This window comes from Pleuronectes platessa, chromosome 2 (genome assembly GCF_947347685.1).
Source record: "Pleuronectes platessa chromosome 2, fPlePla1.1, whole genome shotgun sequence".
NCBI classification, from domain to species: domain Eukaryota; kingdom Metazoa; phylum Chordata; class Actinopteri; order Pleuronectiformes; family Pleuronectidae; genus Pleuronectes; species Pleuronectes platessa.
In genome coordinates, this window is record NC_070627.1 from 28,232,951 (window position 1) to 28,254,144 (window position 21,194).

The window sequence follows — 21,194 nt, forward strand, 5'->3', positions numbered from 1 at the left end:
TAGGGGTCTGTGGTATCTCTGCTGAGAGAAGTCGGTGGCAGCGTCGCACAAAAAGAGGTGGGGGTTCCAGTCTGCACAGATCAGTGTACGTTTCCATACTGATTGCGGATTTCTCGGACCAGAGTGCTACTAGGGTTTTGGAGGTCAGGATGCCGTTTAGGAAAACGTCTTCTTTGATGCGGGGAACGTATAATGACGGGTTCTCATTGTTTAAGGAACATAGGAATGAATCATGGGTTCTGAAAGTGTTTCCTGAATCATGTGGTGGCCCGGGCCCACTTGCCGTGGTCCTGATGGGATTCGGGCTGGAGTCCGTTTCTGGAAGGGGCAGGTACATCGGGGAGATTCTGCTGGGTGTCTGGATGGCAGTGACTTGAATGGGAGGACTGGCGTTAGGCTCGAGAGGTTTTGGGTTATCGACTTGAGCCCAAATGCGTCCCTGATGACAGTCGATGAGCGGGGCCAATCGATCCAGCAGGTCCTGACCGATGAGCAGTGGTTCTGTGTCGATGGAACAGATGTAGATGGGATGTGCCAGACTCATCTCTTGGAAGGTGATATCGATCCAGGCACGTTTTGTGATGGGTGACTGGTCCTGAGTGTAGCTGGTGATATTAATGTTGCAGGTTTCAATTTGCAGGGGTTTTCCAAGGGATAACATGGTTGTTTCGACTTGGGAGAAAGTGTTAGCACACATCAGGCTGATTTCCGAGCCTGAATCAAGTAGGGCCAGGGAGCTGAAGCAGCCTCCTATTACCACTGAGGTATATATGCGCTGTGCGTTGCCTTTCCGGACAAGGTCGCCCAAGAAAGTTAAGAAGGGAGCAGTGTCTGTAGTGAAGATTTCAGGGTGTGGTCTAGTGGTGCTTGAGTTTCCCCAACCGACAAAGTACACTCTGGAGGTGGGGATGGCGGACACCTGTTCTAGTCACATTGATGGGGGACCACCGTCTGGATTCTTTGGGGGACCCGGCGGTGCAGTGGGGATCTTAGAGGCATCTTGTTTCCCTACTGCCTCTGACACCCATCGGCGTATCAGATCTTCCATTTGTGGATGCATCTGTTGATGCCTTTGTGGAGGGAGCTCCTGTTGATTCCAGCGTTCCTGTTGATTCATGGGTCCCTGTCTCCTCCCATGTTCTTGTTTCTTCCAATTATCCTGCGGATTCCATGGGTCCTGTTTCTTCCAATTATCCTGCGGATTCCATGGGTCCTGTTTCTTCCCATGTTCTTGTGACCTCCCTTGTTTGGGATATTTGTTGTCATACTTCTCGTGGCGTCCTCGCTCAGCCCAATCCCTGCCTCTCTGTTGAGAGGTTGTTAGGTGCTGTGACCTCTGGTTGCGGGGCTGGGTTGACCCCTCCCTTTCTTGGTTCCTTCTAGGATCCTGTTGGACGGGTCGACGTTCACGATCCTCTCTCCTGTGGTGTGTTTTGGCCAGAGGTATCTCGTTACCCTCCAGCGCCAGATCCATGTGGGGTTGAGCTTGGATCCCCAGAACCCTGACGTCCTGTTCTTGTCCTTTGTTTTGGCGTGTTCGCGTCTCCCAGGCTAGTTGAGAGTACCTTCTCATCTCTTGCATCGAGTGGTCACCAGCTCTGCAGTGCATGGTAACATCATATCGCACACTATCGTGGAGATTGTGCAGGAACAAGGATTTGAAAGCTGTGTCGTTTTCCAGCCCGGGGGCGTTACGCCCTTGGAAGTACGCCGTTCTCAGACGTCTGTAATATTCCCTCGGAGATTCATTCTTCCTCTGCAGGACAGCGAAGGCACCGAGGGTTGCGGAGGCCTGGTCGGTGAAGAGTGAGTACTCTTCGCGCAGGGCCTGACATAGGTCGAAATAATTGTCTCTGACCTTATGTGACAGAGTTTCCATGAAGGCGTGGACGTTTCTGGCTGTCGTCTTCCAGACTAGCTTCAGCTTTTCTCTGGATGAGGGGTTGGTTATGTCCAAGAGGCAGCGTTCTACCTCACGAAGATAATCGTCCACGTTGGACCCTCGGACGTCGGGATCGAACCGATCGATGTCTTTAGACAGGGACTCGATCTGTCGGGTGCGAATTCCCTGTACCACTGGTGCTTCATGGTGCTCAGAGTCATCCGAATCCGGTTCTTCCTGGTGCTGGTCATAGAAACCATCTTCTTGGCGTGCCTTCGGATTGGTGGAACAGTTCGGATGTGACCCAGAACCAGATCGTTCAGCCGCCTGCGTGGTAGGTGGAGGATGGTTGTTAGACGGGTTCCTCCCTGATTGTGAATATCCTTCAGCCATCCAGGGCGGCGTTCTTCCGTCGTCCTGATATGGAGCAGGTAAGTTTCGTACAGGGGGAGCCCTTTCTAAGGTGAGTTGATTTCCAACGTCAGCTGGACGGGCGTTCGGTGTTGCCTGATGGTCAAGAGTCACTGTGCTCCTAGGGGTTTCTGCTGGCTCCGTCCTTGCATTGGCCGGGGTGGATCTCTGATCAACGTTATTGATAAGCCAGGGTGAATCAGTTTCGGCCACCTGACGTTGGCGTGGCCGTGCTTGCAGTTGCTCTTCTGGTGTCTCTACTTCACTGGCTTCTCCGGATAAGGTGTCAATTCTTGACCTTGTTTCCATTCCAGAGGGCCACAGACCGTTTCCTATGTATCTTGCCTCTCTTTCACTCTGACGTTTGACCTGCTCGCGCAGGTTTTCGCACTCCTGCAGTGCCTGGTCCCATTCTTCACGGGACCTATCAACTTCCTGTTGTAAAGAGGAATTCCTCACTTGCAAATGGGACTTATCATTAAGCTCTGCCTGATGTACTGCTTCCATGGCACTGATCTCGTCAGAGTGTTGTTTGGCTTTCATCTGGGATCGGCGGTCGTACAGGATGGCCAGTTGGCCCAGAAGTTTGGTTACTGAGCGTTGGGGGCCAAAAGGGTCTTCAATGTACGTGACTATTTCCTTTATCTTGTCATCACAGGCACTGACATCGTAACCACTGAACTCACTCACCTCATCAACCGACAGCTTCACCAGATCTGCGACCAAATGTGGCATGTCGTCTGGCCTTGAAGAGGCCTGCGCCCCACTTTGGTCAGAGTTACTCATTGTCTAAGTATTATAAGACAATCAGTGGATTACTTAAGCTCGCTGGGATACCAGCGGGTAACAATCTTAAATTGCACTATACGATCAGAAACACAGGTGAGCTCTACCCTGTGTCTATCACGTAACTTTAGGCAGGATAGCTCGGCGGCTCAATCCTCTAGACCTAGTAAGCAACAATTAATCTCAAAATCAAAACTAACATGCAGAAAATCTCCAATCAAAGTTACTAACAACTGAAAATGCGGTCAGCAACCAACCACGGTTACGCAAAGCCCTAATATACCTGCTTGGCAAAGGTTTAAGGGAATCAAAAATAAAATTTTGAAAAGAAAAATAAATCTCTTGAATATTTTTTCTTAACAATCAATTATGATCAATTTTGAAATTTCGGAGAAAGAAGAAAAAATAAAAATTATTAATTTTGGAAGAAGAAAAAAAATTAATAAAATTTAAATTTAATAAAAAAAAATTAAGTTTATCGAAAAATAAATCTATCGAAAATTAAATTTATTGAAAAATTTAACTATTGAAAAATTAATTTATTGAAAAATTAATTTATTAAAAAAATCAACTTATTGAAAAATCAATTTATCGAAAAACTAAATTTATTGAAAAAAAATAATTTATTGAAAAAATCAATTTATCGAAAATTAAATTTATTAAAAAATTTAACTATTGAAAAATTAATTTATTGAAAAATTAATTTATTGAAAAATTAACTTATTGAAAAATCAATTTATTGAAAAATTAAATTTATTGAAAAATTAATTTATTGAAAAATCAATTTATCGAAAAAATTAAATTCATTGAAAGGTTAATTTATTGAAAAATCAATTTATCGAAAAATTAAACTTATTGAAAAGTTAATTTATTGAAAAATCTATTTATTGAAACAAATTACTCTATTGAAAATCAACTTATTGAAAAATCAATATATTGAAAACTAAGTTGGATTATTGTACATAGATATTATGACACAGTTGGAATAAGATACCCTCACACGGGGCACCATTTATGTTGTGCAATAGTAGGGGGACTCGACGTTGGCTAATTATCAATAATCATGGAATATGATTATTGAAACAATAAAGATTATTTATTAAACAAAATAATTAGATTATTAATTGAAGATGATCAGTAATCAAATAACAATAAAACCATTAATGAGTAAATAAGGAAGTTCAACAATTAAGAATTATTAAATCACTAATTTGAGAATGATAAAGTTTATTGATTAAGAATAATTAAATAATTAATGTAAACTTTAAGAATAATCAATCAATGAATAACAACTACTAATGAAAAACAAGTAATTATCAATTTAGAAAGTACAAGCTATCAATTAATAATGATAAGGTTATCAACCAAGAATAATGAAATAATTAGTCACAACAATAAAATCGTCAATTTAAGAATGCTACTATCTATATTAATACTCGAGAAGGGGCACCACCCTGGTTACAGGGACCAACGAATAAGTCTATAAGTATCAGTCTCATCTGATAAAGTTAAATTAATAATCTCAATAGTTAATATTAGGGATTATATAATAAACGATGAAGGGTTTGAGTTCAAGCACTGGCTATCGTTATCCAACTGTGTTCACATAAATATGCACCAATAATCACAAGATTCGAATACTTTAAGTATAAAAGGGGTTTATTAAAAAGATATAAAAGTCAAAGTTGTTCCAAATGATTCTTCATTTAACACAATCCGCTATATCCAATACAGTCGCAGCACATTTAGCACAATTGATCACACTGCCATCCTTCTGATAGGGCTGTGTGTGTGTTCGTGTGTGTGTGTGTGTGAGTGGGGGGAAGTGTATGTGTGTGTGAGAGAGAGAGGGAAAAAGGGGGGTCGATGACTCACGAAGTTTAAGAGGGCCGGCTTAACCCTGGGGGTTTGACTACAAAATTGGTGATGTAATATACACCAGGACTACAACTCAAAATGGCGGAGTCGCCTAAGGAATTTAGAGTCCGAATGGAGGGCGGGCCTCGATGTGTATTGCAATCAATGGTCGAAGGACCACGTAACTTAGAGTCAAGATGGTCAAAGATGGCCGACTTAAACACACGTGGGACAAAGGTCGAGGGAGGACAAAGGGATTCTTTGTCTTAGCTTAGCTTTAGCGCCGAATGGCGTCGAGGTGCGTTCAGGCCCTCCTTGATATCAGAATGACTATATGTAATGCGACTATGTGTGGGTGCGTGGGCGAGGATGTGTATGTCGGCGGATGTGAGAGAATACAATAGAGAGAAAGAGAGAAACATATAGTAACACAGATCGGAGATGATCTTAAAAACGCCGTCAGAGGCGATCACACAGTGAGGCCGGCAATCCAGCTACGTAAGAGGTGTCTTTTAACAGATGCACGTCTTCTGTGAGATCGGCCTGACGGAAACACGAATCAAACAGGAAGCGCCGGATCGTCACCGCGCGCTTTTCACAATAAGATCGACACGGCGGTCTTTCTATAAAAGTACAATCATATACAAAAACACGCTAATTATTAAACTAGACTCTGCCCAGACATATGTCTCTTACTTCGTGTTGCTTCGCGGGGTTTCGTGCACGACCGGAGTAGCGCGAATCCCGGAAGGAGGAAGTGGATGATGTCCTGGCCTCGGGCCGCTGATCGCGGAGCCGCTGGGGGCGACGGCGAGATTGCGCTGGGCCGAATCGGAGAGGATTCTTCTCGTTCTCCTTGGCAAGGTCTTTGCCCGTCTCGGAGAGAATGCTTCTCGTTCTCCTTGGCAAGGTTTTTGCCCGTCTGCAGGAAGGAACAACCGTCGCCGGATTGTCCGTGGATGGCGGGGAAAGTGTCTCTGTTCTCGGCCAGCGAGTGAGGGAGAGCTTCTGCCGCGCGCTATTCAGATTAAAAGCTTTAAGTAAAAATAGGATAAAATAAGCTTACGATGTACTAAAAAAGGATAAGTTAAGCTTAAACTGGATTAGAAAAAAAAGTAGCTTTAAACTAAAAGTGAAACTACGAAAAGATAAGTTTAAAATAAACTTATGAAAAATCAAACAGCTGTTAAGTTTGTTTCCTTTGTGTCCTGTGAATCACTGAGAACTAAACTGGAGATGCTAGCTCTAATGTGAGTGGAACTGGAAAGAACTATTTTCGGTGTGTTTGCCCTTAAATAGCACCTTAGAGGTAACTCCCGCCTTCTAGCAGGGTTAAGGGTCTTAGGCCAATAGGAGGGTCAGAGTTCAAAATCTGAGGCGCGGCTAGAGACACAGCAGGGGTCATTGACAGTTCCAACTGTAGCCTGCTCCCCCCCCGTACTTTAGGCTGGAGTGGAATCTTCCACCAGTCCTCATTTTATGGTTCTCTGTGGCTGTAGGTCCCAACACTGAGCTGTGTGTACTGTGAGCAGCTGTCGTCAAGGAATAATAACAGTAAAAGGAATTTTTAACTGGATGTTATTTCGGACGCTCCTTGATTAAAACATTTATTCCTGCAGCTTTTCATCCAACCACTTTACTCTGGCTGTTTCCTATTCTAAAGTTCCTCCCCGTAACATTATTCCTACTGTTCTGATCTGCCATGAATCATGGTGAAATGTTGTCCTATGATTATACTGTGGGTGACCTTTACATTGTTTTGTTCTTATAGATGATGTGGAGAGAAATAGTGAATCCAACGTTCAGGTTACCAACTGAATTTCAGACTGGAAAACAATCTGACTGAGCTTCTTGTCCTCATGGCTGCATGACTTTGACTTATAGCCTGGCAGATGGGTCATTAGGACTGTTTATTTGGCACAGAGTTAGAATCTGTCTTGATAAGGTGTTATAGCTTCACACTGTGATCCTGCTGGTCCTGCAGCACATGTTGGTAACATGCAAACAACTTGTCTGGCATAAAAGCAACAAATAGATTTGCATAATCCTACAATGTCTATTACAAATACAAATATAATCAGAATAACTACCCTGTGGTTAGGATGAACAGTAATTTACCACACAAGGCAATCCAGGTCCAAAAAGTGAGGTTCACTGTTGTCTTTATAGAAATGATTGTAAATTACGTTTAACACTGAACATCATCTCCTGCCAAATATTAATCTTCCTTTTATGAATGTATGTAGAATGCATATATAAAGCTTAATTATAAATACATGTAGCTGATCACTCACTCACTGTTTCACTCATTTATAGTCATACATACATTTATATTCATACTTAAGAACGTACGTATTTAGTAATATATTGTATAGAATAAATATGGATATACTGTATGTTGCTGTGCTTTTTCCGTCAATCCAGGATTAACAGAACATTTGTTTGAGCATGTGGATACCATTTCCAATTAAAGATGCAATTGTTGGTTGTAGCTAGATTGTTTAACACTAAATATTAACATTACCTGGATTGATATTTTTCTGTTCTGCATCCAGTGTGGTACAGTACATTGTATTATTTACAGTTGTGTATTACTGCAAACGGTCGAACTACTGGTTTGTCACACACCAGAATCTCTTATGCTGTATCCTTGAATGGCTGGTTAAAGTAGAATACTTTAGAATATAGAACATATTGAAATGGTTTTATATTGAAAGCCACTATAAAGACACTGTCTGCACTCTGTCTTTGTCCCCCATTAGCATACTGTATGATGAAAGAAATAATAAAAAAGTCTAAATTAGATTCATTCTTTACTCAAGACATGAGGACATTTGTATTGCTCTCCTCGATTCTGGGAATTTAAGTCTGCAGTCAGGCTTTCTTTAAACTCAGGTTTACTTCTCATCTAATTTAGAAATTAAAAATCTGCGATCTGCACACAACTGGTATGTTTACCATTCAAATTCTGATGTGTTTTTTTTTTTCATGGGCAAATCTTGAGTTACAGCATTATTATTTTTTGTTTTATTAAATTAAGGATTCAAACATCTGGTTTCTTTTGTTCTGCAAAAGTTGCTCATAAATGTGTGAAAAAAGCTTCTATCATGAAAACGGATGTTTGATATTTTATGTTTTACATTTTTATATTTATTCTCTTGTGATTATTCAGTGCTCTATCCTCAAAATTGAATAATAACTTTTGAGCGCTTTGTGGAACACCAATAATAATTCAGTTTTGTCCCTTTGGTTACATGTTGCATGACTAATTTGATTAATTCAGTCTTTCCTCCTTAGTGAAGTGAAAACACTGAAAGTAAAGTCAAATGGATTAAATGTGAGTTTTGCGACAACAAAAACAATGAGCGTCCTGTTCGAAGGACAGCGATTCATGTAGCATCTGCGGTGTCAAAACCAGTGATGCACAACACAAATCTTTGAAGTGTTTGTGTGTGTGCAGGTGTGTGTTATATTTTGCATTACTTAATAATTTAGCATTAGTGATTTACTTTGTCAGGAGATTAAGACTCCTCACTAAGCAGGGCGGCTGCTGTCCCAGGGGAGCAGAGCTTCAAACTCAGTGCTCAGCGCCCCGAAAAACTTGGACTCTTATGCAGCGAGAATAACAATGCAGTTGATTTTCTGATATCTGAATTCATTCGCAGCTTATTCTCTTTCCTCATTCAATTTTAAAATGTGAAATGGATTAGGTCTACTCCCCTGGGCTAACACAGTCTTCTAATCTCAGTCATATGAAAAGGCCTTGTGACACAGCTACATTTATTTCACAGCATATGTGGTGCTTTACGCTGGGAACATGGTGAACAGCTAATCACAGGGCTAGTTGGTGAACTACTATAGCTGGTGAGCTAAGGGCCAGTGTGAGCCAGCCACTATGGTTTCCTCTGCAAGTTCCTTCAACGGTCAGCAACATCATGACGGGTTGTAATTGATCAACAGCACAAACTTCACCAAAGATATATTCTACATGAAAGAAGTTGCGTGGCTGCAATCTTGACCAACATCGGTTTGCATACAGCCCCAATAGATCTCTGGATGATGCCATCTCCTGAGCACTTCACATTGATCACTCACATGGAAAATCCCAACACCTACGTCAGGATGCTTTTTGTGACTTCAGTTCAGCATTAAATACCATCAATCTGCACAAATTGGTCATCAAACTGCAGACCATGGGTCTAAACCCCCCCCTGCTGGCTACACAGACGGGCAGTCAACGTCAGCAGGGACCCCTCACATCCTGGTCAGCATTTGTTCCCCAACCTCCCCTCAGTCAGACTCTGGGTCACATCCCCTACCCCAACCCATCCCGTAGAACAATGTTTAATTTGATTCTCTTATTTCATAAGTTTTCTAAATAGATATACTGCTAAGTAGACTGCTGCCAAATGCAATTTTGTAATGTATTGATAATCAGTGACAATAAGGAATCTATCTATCTAGCAAATATATCATAGATTATTGCAGAGATGTGACAATCCAACTACATCAGGGCTGAAATCCAGCCAATCACTACTGACTACTCTTAAATGTATGAATGTGAAACATTTTCTGGGAGCAGAGATGCAAGTGACTATCCAACCTGGATCATCAGAATTAACAGACAGATTTACAGATTTTCTCTAACTCTCTCACTGGAAAAAAGCAGCATTCATCGTATCAAATATTCTTGCAGCAGCAATCATGTTATTTCTGTATGCCAGATACATATTTAATCAACACTGCTGCATAGTATTTGCTGCTATAATAGTTATTAGTGAGCTATTCTCTTCACTTTTTTGAAAAGGCTACGACACTGTAAAAAAAATTGCTATATTGCTATTGTTGACATTTTTAGCTTGATAAATAAACTGATATTTAATCAATGTAAAAACAATTGTATCAAATCAAATTAGTTCATTTTCAAGAGGAAGTGTTTTTTATATAACTGATTATTTGCTGATTTACCTGAAAAACACATATTATACATCCCAGTCAACAATGTTTCTATACACACGTCAAATGTGTAGCCTGCTAATTAACATATCAGTTCAGACTGCAGCTTCTGTAGGTATTGACTGAGGATTGCGATTGGTTCCATCAATGCCATGGTGTTGACGAGTTTCACTGTTGCCACACAGTGATCGTCGGGGGCCTCTCCGTCCTCTTCCTCTACCTGACCGCTCACTCAGTCTCTTCTTTGAAGCCCCTGTGGGGTCATCGATCCCCAGTGTGGCGAGAATGAAGGTGAAAGTCGAAGTGTTCACTCTTGTCTGCGTGTGTCTACCTTCAGTCTCCTTTGTGACTGACTTCACAGAGTTTGAGACGGATCAGTATATACAGAGAAGCTGTGCACATTCTGTATGTAAATGAACATTACAACACCAATTTTATTTCCTCATTTGCAGATTCACAATGTAAATTTCCTTTTGGATTCCCAATTCTCTTGTAAATACTCTTAAACATGTTGATATATATTTTTGAACCAAACAAAACAACTTTAAGATGAACAATGAGCTATAGAATCAAACAAAAAGATGCGGATGAACTTCTGCTTTAAGTATCTGGTGATATGTTCTGTCCATTTCAAGCAGGGAAACTAAATCAGTAGCTATTTCCATCCAGGTGTTTTTGTGCTAAAACTAAAACAAATATTATAAAGTTGATGTATTGATAAAAAGGTCAATGCAACTAAGTGCAACAGACAGACAGAGAATAAAGATGATGTCTCTTAAACTTCCGCTCTTGTTGTCGCTGGCTGATGTTACTCGAACATCTACCTTCTAATTCCATAATGAACCATGTTGAGCGCATATCTCGGAAACTTGTTTGCCTCACAATTGGTATGTGTACTGTTAGTATCCCAGGGAAGAGCAGCGCAGAGTTTTGTGCGATTGAGACATAACAAAAAGTCCCCCATGGCCGAATTCTTTTGTGGAGGAGATGCCTCTGAGTCTGGTCCTGTCCGTATTGGTTCTGTGGCTTAACCCAGCAAGAAAAATTACTGGATCTATTAAACTAACTTATTATTTTTTTCATATTTTATAGCTATAATTTTGGCATAAACATTTAATAAAAGCAATCTACTTACAGTGGATGATTAAAGCGGAAATAGAGATTTTGTTACACTATGAAAAATGTATTGACAAGATTGCAGTTTCTCTTTCTGATGATTCTTTGAGAATATTGTCTCTCAGAGCCTGGCTATGTTCATAGGGCTTGATTTGTGTGTGTGTGTGTGTCTGTGTGTGTGTGTGTGTGTGTGTGTGTGTGTGTGTGTGTGTGTGTGTGTGTGTGTGTGTGTGTGTGTGTGTGTGTGTGTGTGTAGGAGGAGGAAACTGGATGGTCACCCTGATGTCACACCCTGGAGTGGACAAGACACCAGGAAGTCTTCTTTCTGACATTTAAGTCAATTATCACCCTACAGGAGACTTTACAGGTAAATGGGCTTTATTTATAACCCTTTGTAGTCTTATAAACCCCTAAAACGCTTGCAATCACAAGTCACATTCACTCAACGCTTCAACACGCAGCAGTTTTTCTTTTACACAACATTCATACACTGACCAGCAGAGCCATCAGTGGTTATTGGGGATTTGGTATCTAGTCCCAAGGACACTCCAGAAAGCAGACTGGATGATCCGGGCATCAAACCACCAACCTTCTGTTCTACTTCTTGAGGCACAGTAGCCCCATGGTTTTTTGTCAGCACTGACATTATTCTTTGTATTTTACAAATAATGTAGCTTTTGGGAGTTTTACAGTGCTGCAAAGAGTCAAGGAAAATTTTTATAAAGCAGATTTACTATCCAACACTCTGATGAGACTCATCCAGTCAAAATACTTTCATGATAATCAATTGACTGGGTGATTCTAAACATAGTGGATATGAGTCTGCAGGCCAGAATAGGTGGAGGCTTGATTGAAGTCATTCCCTAACAATGAGACAGCGGTACAGTGGAAGGAAAAGGTGGAGATGTTCCTACTTACACATCAAAGCGAAGGTTCTGTTTCTCTTCAAAGAAGAAGTCTAGGACAAACTTCCTCACAAAGTCGGGGTTCAGCGTGTTATCGATCACCTCGGTCCGACCAAACTGGAAAAAAGACACAGAGGAAGGACAATCAACACCATGCCGGACAATCTGTTTATTTTCGGGAAACACAACAAATACTGTAGAAGGATGACGCTAAATGTTGTGTTCTCACCCAGCAAACATGACATACGACAGCCAGGAAGAGCTGCCAGGGAGAGCAGGCAGTTTAAAAATCCGGCAACTCACAGAATCTGTTTTAAAATCTAATTTTCCCAACATTAAGTCTGATCATTTGTTACCGTCAGGTTTCATTTAAAAAGGAGCAGAGCTTAAATTCTGGCAACACTGCCAGTGTCCAACGTATCTGATTGTTGGCTTTGTATTTTTGCATTGGGTTGGCGAAAAAATCCAGATATCTCTTGTCTTTGCTGTCAAACAGCTGTGTGCAACTTCACCACTTTATTTGTTAGAAATCAAATTTGTATGCTACGGTCAATATTTTTAACAGCATATCAAATGATAGTATGAAAACTGTAAAAGCGCTTGTGGTCGTAACAAACCTGTAGAGAATTATCAACTAAATCTGCAACTCCCCTCGACTTGACAAAGCTTCATTGTTTAGATCTGACCTTTCTGTTGTGGTTCATTCTAACCATTCTTGGTTTGTCATCCCAACCATGAATGATTTTCAAAGTAAAATTCCTCTGCATATTAGCCTAACAGCAGACAGACAACCCACTATATCTCATACATTTACATCTAAAAAGGGCTAGGTAAGATTACAATGGTCTATATAGAGACTGTTTTAGCCCTGTATTAGAAATAATCTTTAATAACACAACTGGAAACACATATCATAAGATCATTCATGTACACTGGGCATGTAAACAGGAAGTTGATCGTCTACTTTGTAGTTGGTTGTTTAGGTACAGAAAATATTACAAAAATGAAACCGCACGAGAGAAAAGTAAGAGCAGGGTCACATGATGATGTGGTTTTTTTTCATCTTTCAGAGACAAACTAAGAAGCCCAGTTAAAAGAGGTGAAATGGGGCTTTAAAATAATGTCATACTTGGAAATACATTTTTTTCAATAAATATATGATTTATTATTTAGAATGACATGAGTGACTTTTAATGTGAATGGGCTGAATTATGATTTCACATTTTTTGTCAGATTTGTGTATATAAAGTGGGAAACAATTTGAAATAAAAAACACGTTGAGAATGTTTGACATCACAGTTTTACAGCCACCCGTCTTCAGATTGTTGGGCTCTGTGGCAGTTTTATAGTTGAAGAAACAATGTATGAGTTTATGATGAAATAAATGATAGGATATACATGTCGGACACAGACCGTTTCTAAAGGTGCTGGGCATGGAACAAAATTAATGTATTGCAATGGTCCTGCACTCCAGAGAAGGGAAGATTCAGCTGCCTGTGAAGATGAGCTACTCACAGGCAACTTCAAAATTAAAAGAGAATGTGATAAAGTGTACGATAAGTCCAATTGTTATGAGAGACCACTGTTCTTGTAATCCGGATAGCCCACTTTTTAATTCTGTGCAGATATGACATATACCCGGCAGGCTTAGAGAGGATTAAACAGCAAATCTACGAACACACACAGAGAAGTGTACAGACAAAGAGAAAGCCTCCTAGTCTCTAGTCCAGCTGGAGCCAGATGGGCAGGATGCAGTCATGGAAACAAACTTAAACACTTTGTGCTACTGCTGCCAAAACAGACTCCAACGATACCTTTGTTTAACATTCACTACTTAAGTGTTTTTCTCTGAAGTACAGGATGGACAGACTCATCATATTTCCCTTGGATTCAAGATCAGCTCACTTATGGTTTGTGCTCCTGAGCAAGGCACCTTACTCCCCCAACATCTGCTCCCCGGGCGCCGTGCATGGCTGCCCACTGCTCTGTGTGTCCTGCTGTGTTCACCAGATGGGTCAAAAGCAGAGGACAAATTTCCCCCTATTTGCATGAGTTCGCTGTGCATGTGTGAAGGATTAATAAATGTATCTAATCCCGTATCTTATCTCATTCTTGCATTATCATTGTTTGAACATTGTACACTTTTTGTTTGTTGTACCCTGATTCAGTATCAAATAAAGCGTCAGTGTGTACTCATTGGAAAAATTAGTGCAATGCCCACTCTAAACCTGCCTGTTCTCTTGTCCTGTGTTAATGCTCTCGAGCTACCTCAGAATTATTCCTTAGTCATTAGTAAGTCCTCATCAAACAGTTCTGCAATATACTGTCACTTTTAATTGTCTTTGTGCTGGAGGTTGTGTGCAAAGCTTTTTACAAACAGTCTATGGGGAAAAACTGTACGTTTGTCAGAGTGATGTTTGTGTTACTCCTACCTGGTTTATCTCAGGGTTCATACACATTTTGACCAGTGGATTTCCATGACTTTTCCATGACTTTTCCATGACTTTAAACCAAATTTCCATGACCGAACATTTTGTGAAATTTCGGTGTATTTGCGAAAAAGTGGCAATGTAGTATTCAAACTAACAATGAGAATTCAAAGGCATACAGTATACTTTAAATTACACAAACCCAAGTATGCCTGCTTATATTTTAGCGTATTTCTTTAAAAGCATATGAATTATTTAAAACTCAGCGTAAATGAACTAGAGATGGGCATTCAATTAAATGGTCTTACTCGATCGTTGGGAGAATTAACGATCGATTTTCGATTAATCATTAATATTTTCATATTAATATTCACTATTTATAGGCTATATTAAAATGCAGTGAAAATAGACAAAACAAAGCGTGTTTCCTCATTGAGATCTTTATTCGAAGATGAACAGCTCTTGTGGCAGTTAAACGGGATCTGTTCACTGGTAACACTTGAAAATATGCGCTGCTGTACTCTAAACTAAGCCCCGTTTGGAGCTAGCTGAATTTTACTGTTCTCGCCCTCTCAGTCAAGTTATTGTCACGCCCTAACTCCCGGAACCCCTGACACAGACCCGGGTCTGTCCGGGTTCCCTTCCAGGTGGACTGACGGTCCGTGTGCGGACATGAAGCCGAGCAGCGCAGGTAAGCTCCGGGCTGCATTCTCCAAATGCTAACATCCTCGCTGTGCTGCGTTCAAGGCAACTCGGATATTCCGACGTCCTACCACATAGCGAACATGCAATAGTTTTCATCCATGAAAAAATAATGTCATCGACAAAACTCATCGTCTATTAATTAGGTCCATCCCTAAAATGAACAACATGAAAATATTAATATAACAAAATTCCATGACTTTTCCAAAACTTTTGGGAGATTATTTTTTTCCATGACTTTTCCAGGCCTGGGAAAACACATTTTAAAATTCCATGACTTTTCCAGGTTTTCCATGACCGTACGAACCCTGTTATCTGCAATGAAGACTTTACTGTCAATGTTCTTCATAAAATGAAAAACATTTTTGCAATATAACTGATTTAATTTGTGGTTTATTTATAAGTTTGAATGATTTACTTAACTTTGTATTATATGTTCGTTTATTGCATTTCAGCTATTTCAAAGACATGCGAAACAGTATTCAGACCCAAATTCAAAACTTTTCTACAATAAAAGCTCTGTAATTCAGCTGCTTTTACTTTGAAGATAAATTGCCAAACAGGAAGTGATTCTATGAATCTTGTTGCCATCACACAGATCAGCTTCCGAGGGAGGCACTGTTGTCCAATATCAAATAAAAATAGGCAAATTAGCAAAGTAGTCCATCTGCAATTTTCACAGTATGACCCAGTTTCTCAGTTGGACCACATTGACTACTACAGTGCTGGCTGCCTGCTTATTCACAATTTATCAATATTGAATATATCAAATCTCCCCTGAGCCCTTAAGAATGCAGATGCCAAATGTGAGGCCGTTAAGAAGAACAGTTGGGGTGATATGTGTTGCACAAACAGACAGACAGATATTTATGGAATTAGTAGGTCGATAAGCTTGTACACTTAATAGCAGAAGAAAGTGTCTGTATGTTGGTCCCTTCACAAATTTAGCTGTGTGACATTTGCCTTTCTCACAGAAAACATGTTTAGACTGAAAAGAATGGCTGCAATCAAAATGTATCTGATGTACTTTGCAGAACAGGGTGTAATTTGTGTAATATGTATATGCCATTAATTGTAATTAGTATATAATTGCTATATGACCACATTGTGTAAAGATGGCCATATCTAAATACAGACGCGACCACAGTGAGCTGCTCTGATAGGCAGGAGATGGTGCCCAAGAATAACTTGTGATACTCAGATGAATGATTTTAATGAAAAAGAGGTTCTGATTTATAACTGAACCAAATGAATAACTCATATCAACTGCTCAATTATCAATTATGCAAGTTGGGAAATTAAAGTGTTTAACCTGTGCAACCCATTCCCCCCTCTAGAAGACTTAAACCACATTAAGGTTTGATTCATTGTGTCCTGCTTTAATTTAAACACAGAGCTTCATCCATATATTTTAATTAGGATCTCAGAGTTGTTTTCTGCAGTTTTTTTAGGTTAGTGTTAAATTTGACTTTTGCAAACGTCACATTCACATTTTGTAAAACTGGCTCCATTAAATATGTTGGTATTAGCAGCTCCTGTTTGCAGGGTATAACTGGATTACCTTGAAACAACAGAAAAAGATTTTTCTATGATTTCTTGGCATATTTATGAATGTTTATCGACAATGGGCATCAATTTGATACATTGATATCCTCGGGACAAGAGGTATAACTCTCACAGAAAGGAAGCAGTATGTGTTTTATATGTGGGTGTGAAGATTTGTCTTAGATATGACTCAAAGGAGTGTAACATTTTAGAGTTGAATTCACCTCACGCACTCTTTGCCTCGCCTCAATTCCCTCGCACGCTCTACTAGGAAGGCTTTTGGCTCTGTCCTGTCGAACGTCTACATGTATTGCAGACCTAATAACAGATGGTTAGAATGCTGTCCAACACTTTGTTTATCTGGTCAAGAGGAGGCTTCAGTCCATCAAAGTAATCCAATCCATTTTCCAAATTAAAGTCCTCATTTATTGAATGAAAAATATAAGCTTTCAGGTTGTCCGTCTGTCCAACTCTTCTTAAAGTGATTTCTCAGGGACACCTAATGGGATCTCTCGATTTTCCAGACAACTTTGGTTCGATTCAAAGATGATGATCTCCAATCATACTAGTTACAACTTGGCCCACACTCATTGGTCACTTATTGTCTCCATATAACTTCTGAATTCAAGTTTTGAGCACCGCCCAGTAGCTTGAGGCGTAAGATGCTGACTGTGTGAACCACCATGTCCAGTTCAAATCCAGCCAAAAAACTCATGTATCTGTCTCCCTCGAGTTCTTTCACCCCTCTGCTTTCTATTTCTGAGCTGCTGTTAAACTTGCACAGAGAGTTTAGGAATTTTCTCGTGTGGTCTGATTAGTTGATTGACAGTACATAATTACTGAGAGGTATTTTAAATACTAATGGCATAGTGCTATAAAGGAAGCTTATATAAAATGCAATAAACTGTATCCATGAAGGAAAATGTGTTAAATGTTTATCAACAGACCTTCACCTCTGACAGTTTTCCACTTCAAAAGCAAATCAGAAATGCTAAACTGCAGATGAAAGGGGTCCGACCCATTTTTCATGCCTACATATAGTATTCCTGCACAGGGTCATGGCTGAAAGAAACATATTGAAGCTATTCAGTTTTCAGTTCCTTTTATGTGCATATCTCTGGACCTCAGGATGAAACTGGACAACAAGGATTTACAAGCAGCAGGTTGTTGTTGTGCATCAACACAGCTGAGCTTCTGTGACAGCCAACTGTGCACTTTTTTCCCTTCAGGCAGCATTATGAGTGTCTTAAGTGAAGCCATGCTGAAGATTTCGTGCCACTACGTGTGCATACACTCTTGATCTGGGCAAGGCGAGTTGGACTGCGTTAAAACATTGGAGAGATGTACCATCAGCTCAAATCCCATCAGCAAAGCATAAGGAATTTAATCAAGGGCATGTCAGCCACATGAAGATGAGCAGGCCTCTGGTCAATGTTGGATTTAGGACCATTCGACTGCAAGTCCCCCAAGGATCATTCGGAAAAGAGGAATATCGGGATCTGCAGGAGGATTTACTCTGCTGCATTTCTCCTTTGTCTCCTGTAAGAGGTGCACTGCACTGTAGATATTTCAATGGGTTATAAGAAAATATGGAAAGCAACCTGTTGAACAAAATTATAGTAATAAGGGAGTACACCATCTTGTCCAGCTAGGCCACAGACAGGGAAAGTAGTAGTCCATAATGAGCTCTTTGGTCTTCTTGGTGTTGAGAGCCAGGTTGTTGTCGGTGCACCACACCGCCAGGTGCTGGACCTCTTCTCTGTAGGCCGACTCATCGTTGTTGCTGATGAGGCCATTCACCGTAGTATCGTCTGCAAACTTGACAATGGTATTAGAACCATGTATAGGTGTGCAGTCATAGGTGAAGAGGGAGTAGAGGAGTGGTTTTGAAGTGAGCCAGGACCATCCTCTCGAACGCTTCATAATGGTTGGGGTGATTGCAACAGGGCGGAAGTCGTTGAGGCTTGCTGCAGTGGAGTGTTTAAGCACCGGCACGATGGAGGTGGTTTTAAAGCACGTGGGGACAGCCGCTTGGGCCAGTGACAGGTTGAATATGTCAGTCAAGACCTCAGCTAGCTGCCCAGCACAGGCCCTGAGCACGTGTCCGGGAATGCAATCAGGGCCTTACGTGCATTGATCCTGCTCAATGCAGCACACACGTCTGTTGAAGGTGGGATGTAAAGGAGTGGTTTGAGCGTGGTGGAAAAAACTCTCAGGGAGACTCAGCGATGAAGGTGAATAAAGGGAATTATTTATTATCCCATAATAAGGCCGACAAGGCAGAATTAACTAGAAAAATATATAATTTTAAAAAAAAGAGCAAGAAAAAACAAACACTTGCAAATAAAAAAAATAAAGCGGCACGTGGGCCCAATACAATACAAATACCAATATACTTCTCAGCATAACACTTTCAAGGGGAGCTCTCAGACTTACGTCCTTCTCTTAGCTTCCCCCCTTACAGACTGAACCCACAGGCTTATATGCGATCTAACCCCGCCCCCACAGTTGGAACAATCCAACATACAATCAAACACAGGGGTGTCACAGGTAAAAAATCCCCCAAAGCTTTAACAGCTTATCCCACAAATTCTTTGACAAGACAAATACTTTGCAACCTATTAACTGCACAATTCCCCCAAGAAGGCATAGCAAACTAATAAAATATCATTCTAAACAAAAATACTCCTCGGGTTCACTTCCGGCTAACCCGGAAGTCGAACGCCTATTTACTTCCGCGTCACCGGGCGCTCGCCTTTCACAACAAACGAAGACGCGACGCTGAACCACGGTAAAACAACGCTGTGTAATATGCAATTAATGTGACCTTTTAAACTAAATAAACGGAACATTTATAACATAAGACATTGTGTGGAGTGGTGATTTTAACGGAAAACTGACGGGTACAAAGGTGTATAAACTGTAGCGGTGTACTTGGTGGAAGGAAGCTTTTGCACGGATGTTTGGATGGAAATGGATGGGTTAATAAACATAAACATGGTATGTGGCCACGGACAACAGACGTGCAACACATAGTTAACATTTGTAGGGATACACGTGTAAACGATGCAGCGTATCACTGCCGTGACGGACGCTGTGCGCACCGTCACACACGTGTACTCGGGGCAGTGTATAACTGCCGTGACGGTCGCCGAGCGCACCGTCACAACGTCGATGGAGGAGAGTGTGAGGGGCTGGTGGTCTGTAGTGAGCACAGCCTTGATGGCCGCCTCCTGGTTGTCCCTGTCAAAGCGAGCATAAAAGCTGTTAAGCTTGTCAGGGAAGGAGGCATCGCTGTTTTGGGGGGTGGTGTTGGTGGGTTTGTAGTCAGTTAAAGCCTGGATGACTTGCCACATACGTCTGGGGTCGGAGTTGTTATTGAAGTGGTCCTCAATCCTTAGCATGTGGCAGTGCTTGGCCTTCTTGATGCCCCTCTTCAGGTCAGCCCTGGATGAACTGTAGGCCTGAGCATCACCTGATCTGAAAGCGGTGTCTCGTGCCTTCAGCAGTAGGCGGACCTCTCTGTTCATCCATGGCTTCTGGTTAGGGAATGTAGTGATTTGTTTGAGGGTGGTGACACTGTTGATGTTGGTGTTGATGAAGTCCAGAACGGAAGAGGCATAGGAGTCGATGTCCGTGTGGGAGTCCAGTGTAGCCTGAATGGCAAACGCCCTCCAGTCTGTCAGTTCGAACCGGAGCTGGAGTTCAGTGTCTGCTGCCTCTGGCCACACTTTAACTGTCCTGACTGTGGGTTTCACACGTTTGATGAGTGGTGTGTATTTGGGGAGTAGAAACAAAGAGAGGTGGTCAGACTGTCCTAGGTTGGTGAGGGGGACGGCTTTGTATGCACCAGCCATGCTGGGCTAAACATGGTCCAAAGTCTTGACTCCTCTCGTTGCACAGGAGACATGTTGGTGGAATTTGGGGAGTACAGTCTTCAGGCTGGAGTGGTTGAAGTCACCCGCAACAATAAAGGCTGCCTCCGGGTGTGAAGTCTGTCGTTTGCTAATGGCAGCATGCAGTTCTTTCCCTGCCAGCTAAGCATTAGCATCAGGGGGGATATAGGCTGCAGTCACAACATTAGATGTAAACTTTCTGGGCAGATAGAACGGTCTGCACTTAACCATGAGATATTCCAGGTTAGGAGAGCAGTGACTCTCAATGATGACAGTGTCCATGCACAAAGCTTTGTTCACATAGATGCACAGGCCCCCACCTCTGGTCTTACCGGAGTCATCAGCTGTTCTATCCGCCTGGAGGAGGTAGCGCCCCGTTAGCTCGACAGCGCTATCGGGAACGCTGCTGTTGAGCCATGTTTCTGTGAAAATCATGATGTTGCAGTCTATAATCCATTTGTGTGTGGTGATCCGCAGCCACAGCTCATACATTTTGTTCGCCAGAGAAGGAACATTGGCGAGGAAAAGGCTCGGTAGAGATAGCTGCTGAGGAGTTAGGTTTAGCTTAGCCCTTAGCCCACCTCTCTTCCCCCGTCTTTGTTTACGATCTCGACGCCGCCTGTGAGCACTACCGGTCGGCGCCGCCGGGTTGGTAGCCTCGGTAGTAAAAATGGTTAGAAGAACAAGATCCGATGTCCAAAAGATCCTG

At 41.5% G+C, this 21,194-nt stretch overlaps 1 protein-coding gene across 1 annotated transcript in view; it reads right to left on the minus strand.

Annotated features, from left to right (window-relative positions):
• The window catches only part of LOC128446590 (copine-9-like), a 211,097-nt gene that overhangs the window by 111,644 nt on the left and 78,259 nt on the right, over positions 1 to 21,194 (minus strand). The window contains exon 4 of the mRNA XM_053429640.1: positions 11,927 to 12,030. Within this exon, the coding sequence (XP_053285615.1) occupies positions 11,927 to 12,030 (104 nt within the window). The remainder of the gene's footprint in view (positions 1 to 11,926; positions 12,031 to 21,194) is intronic.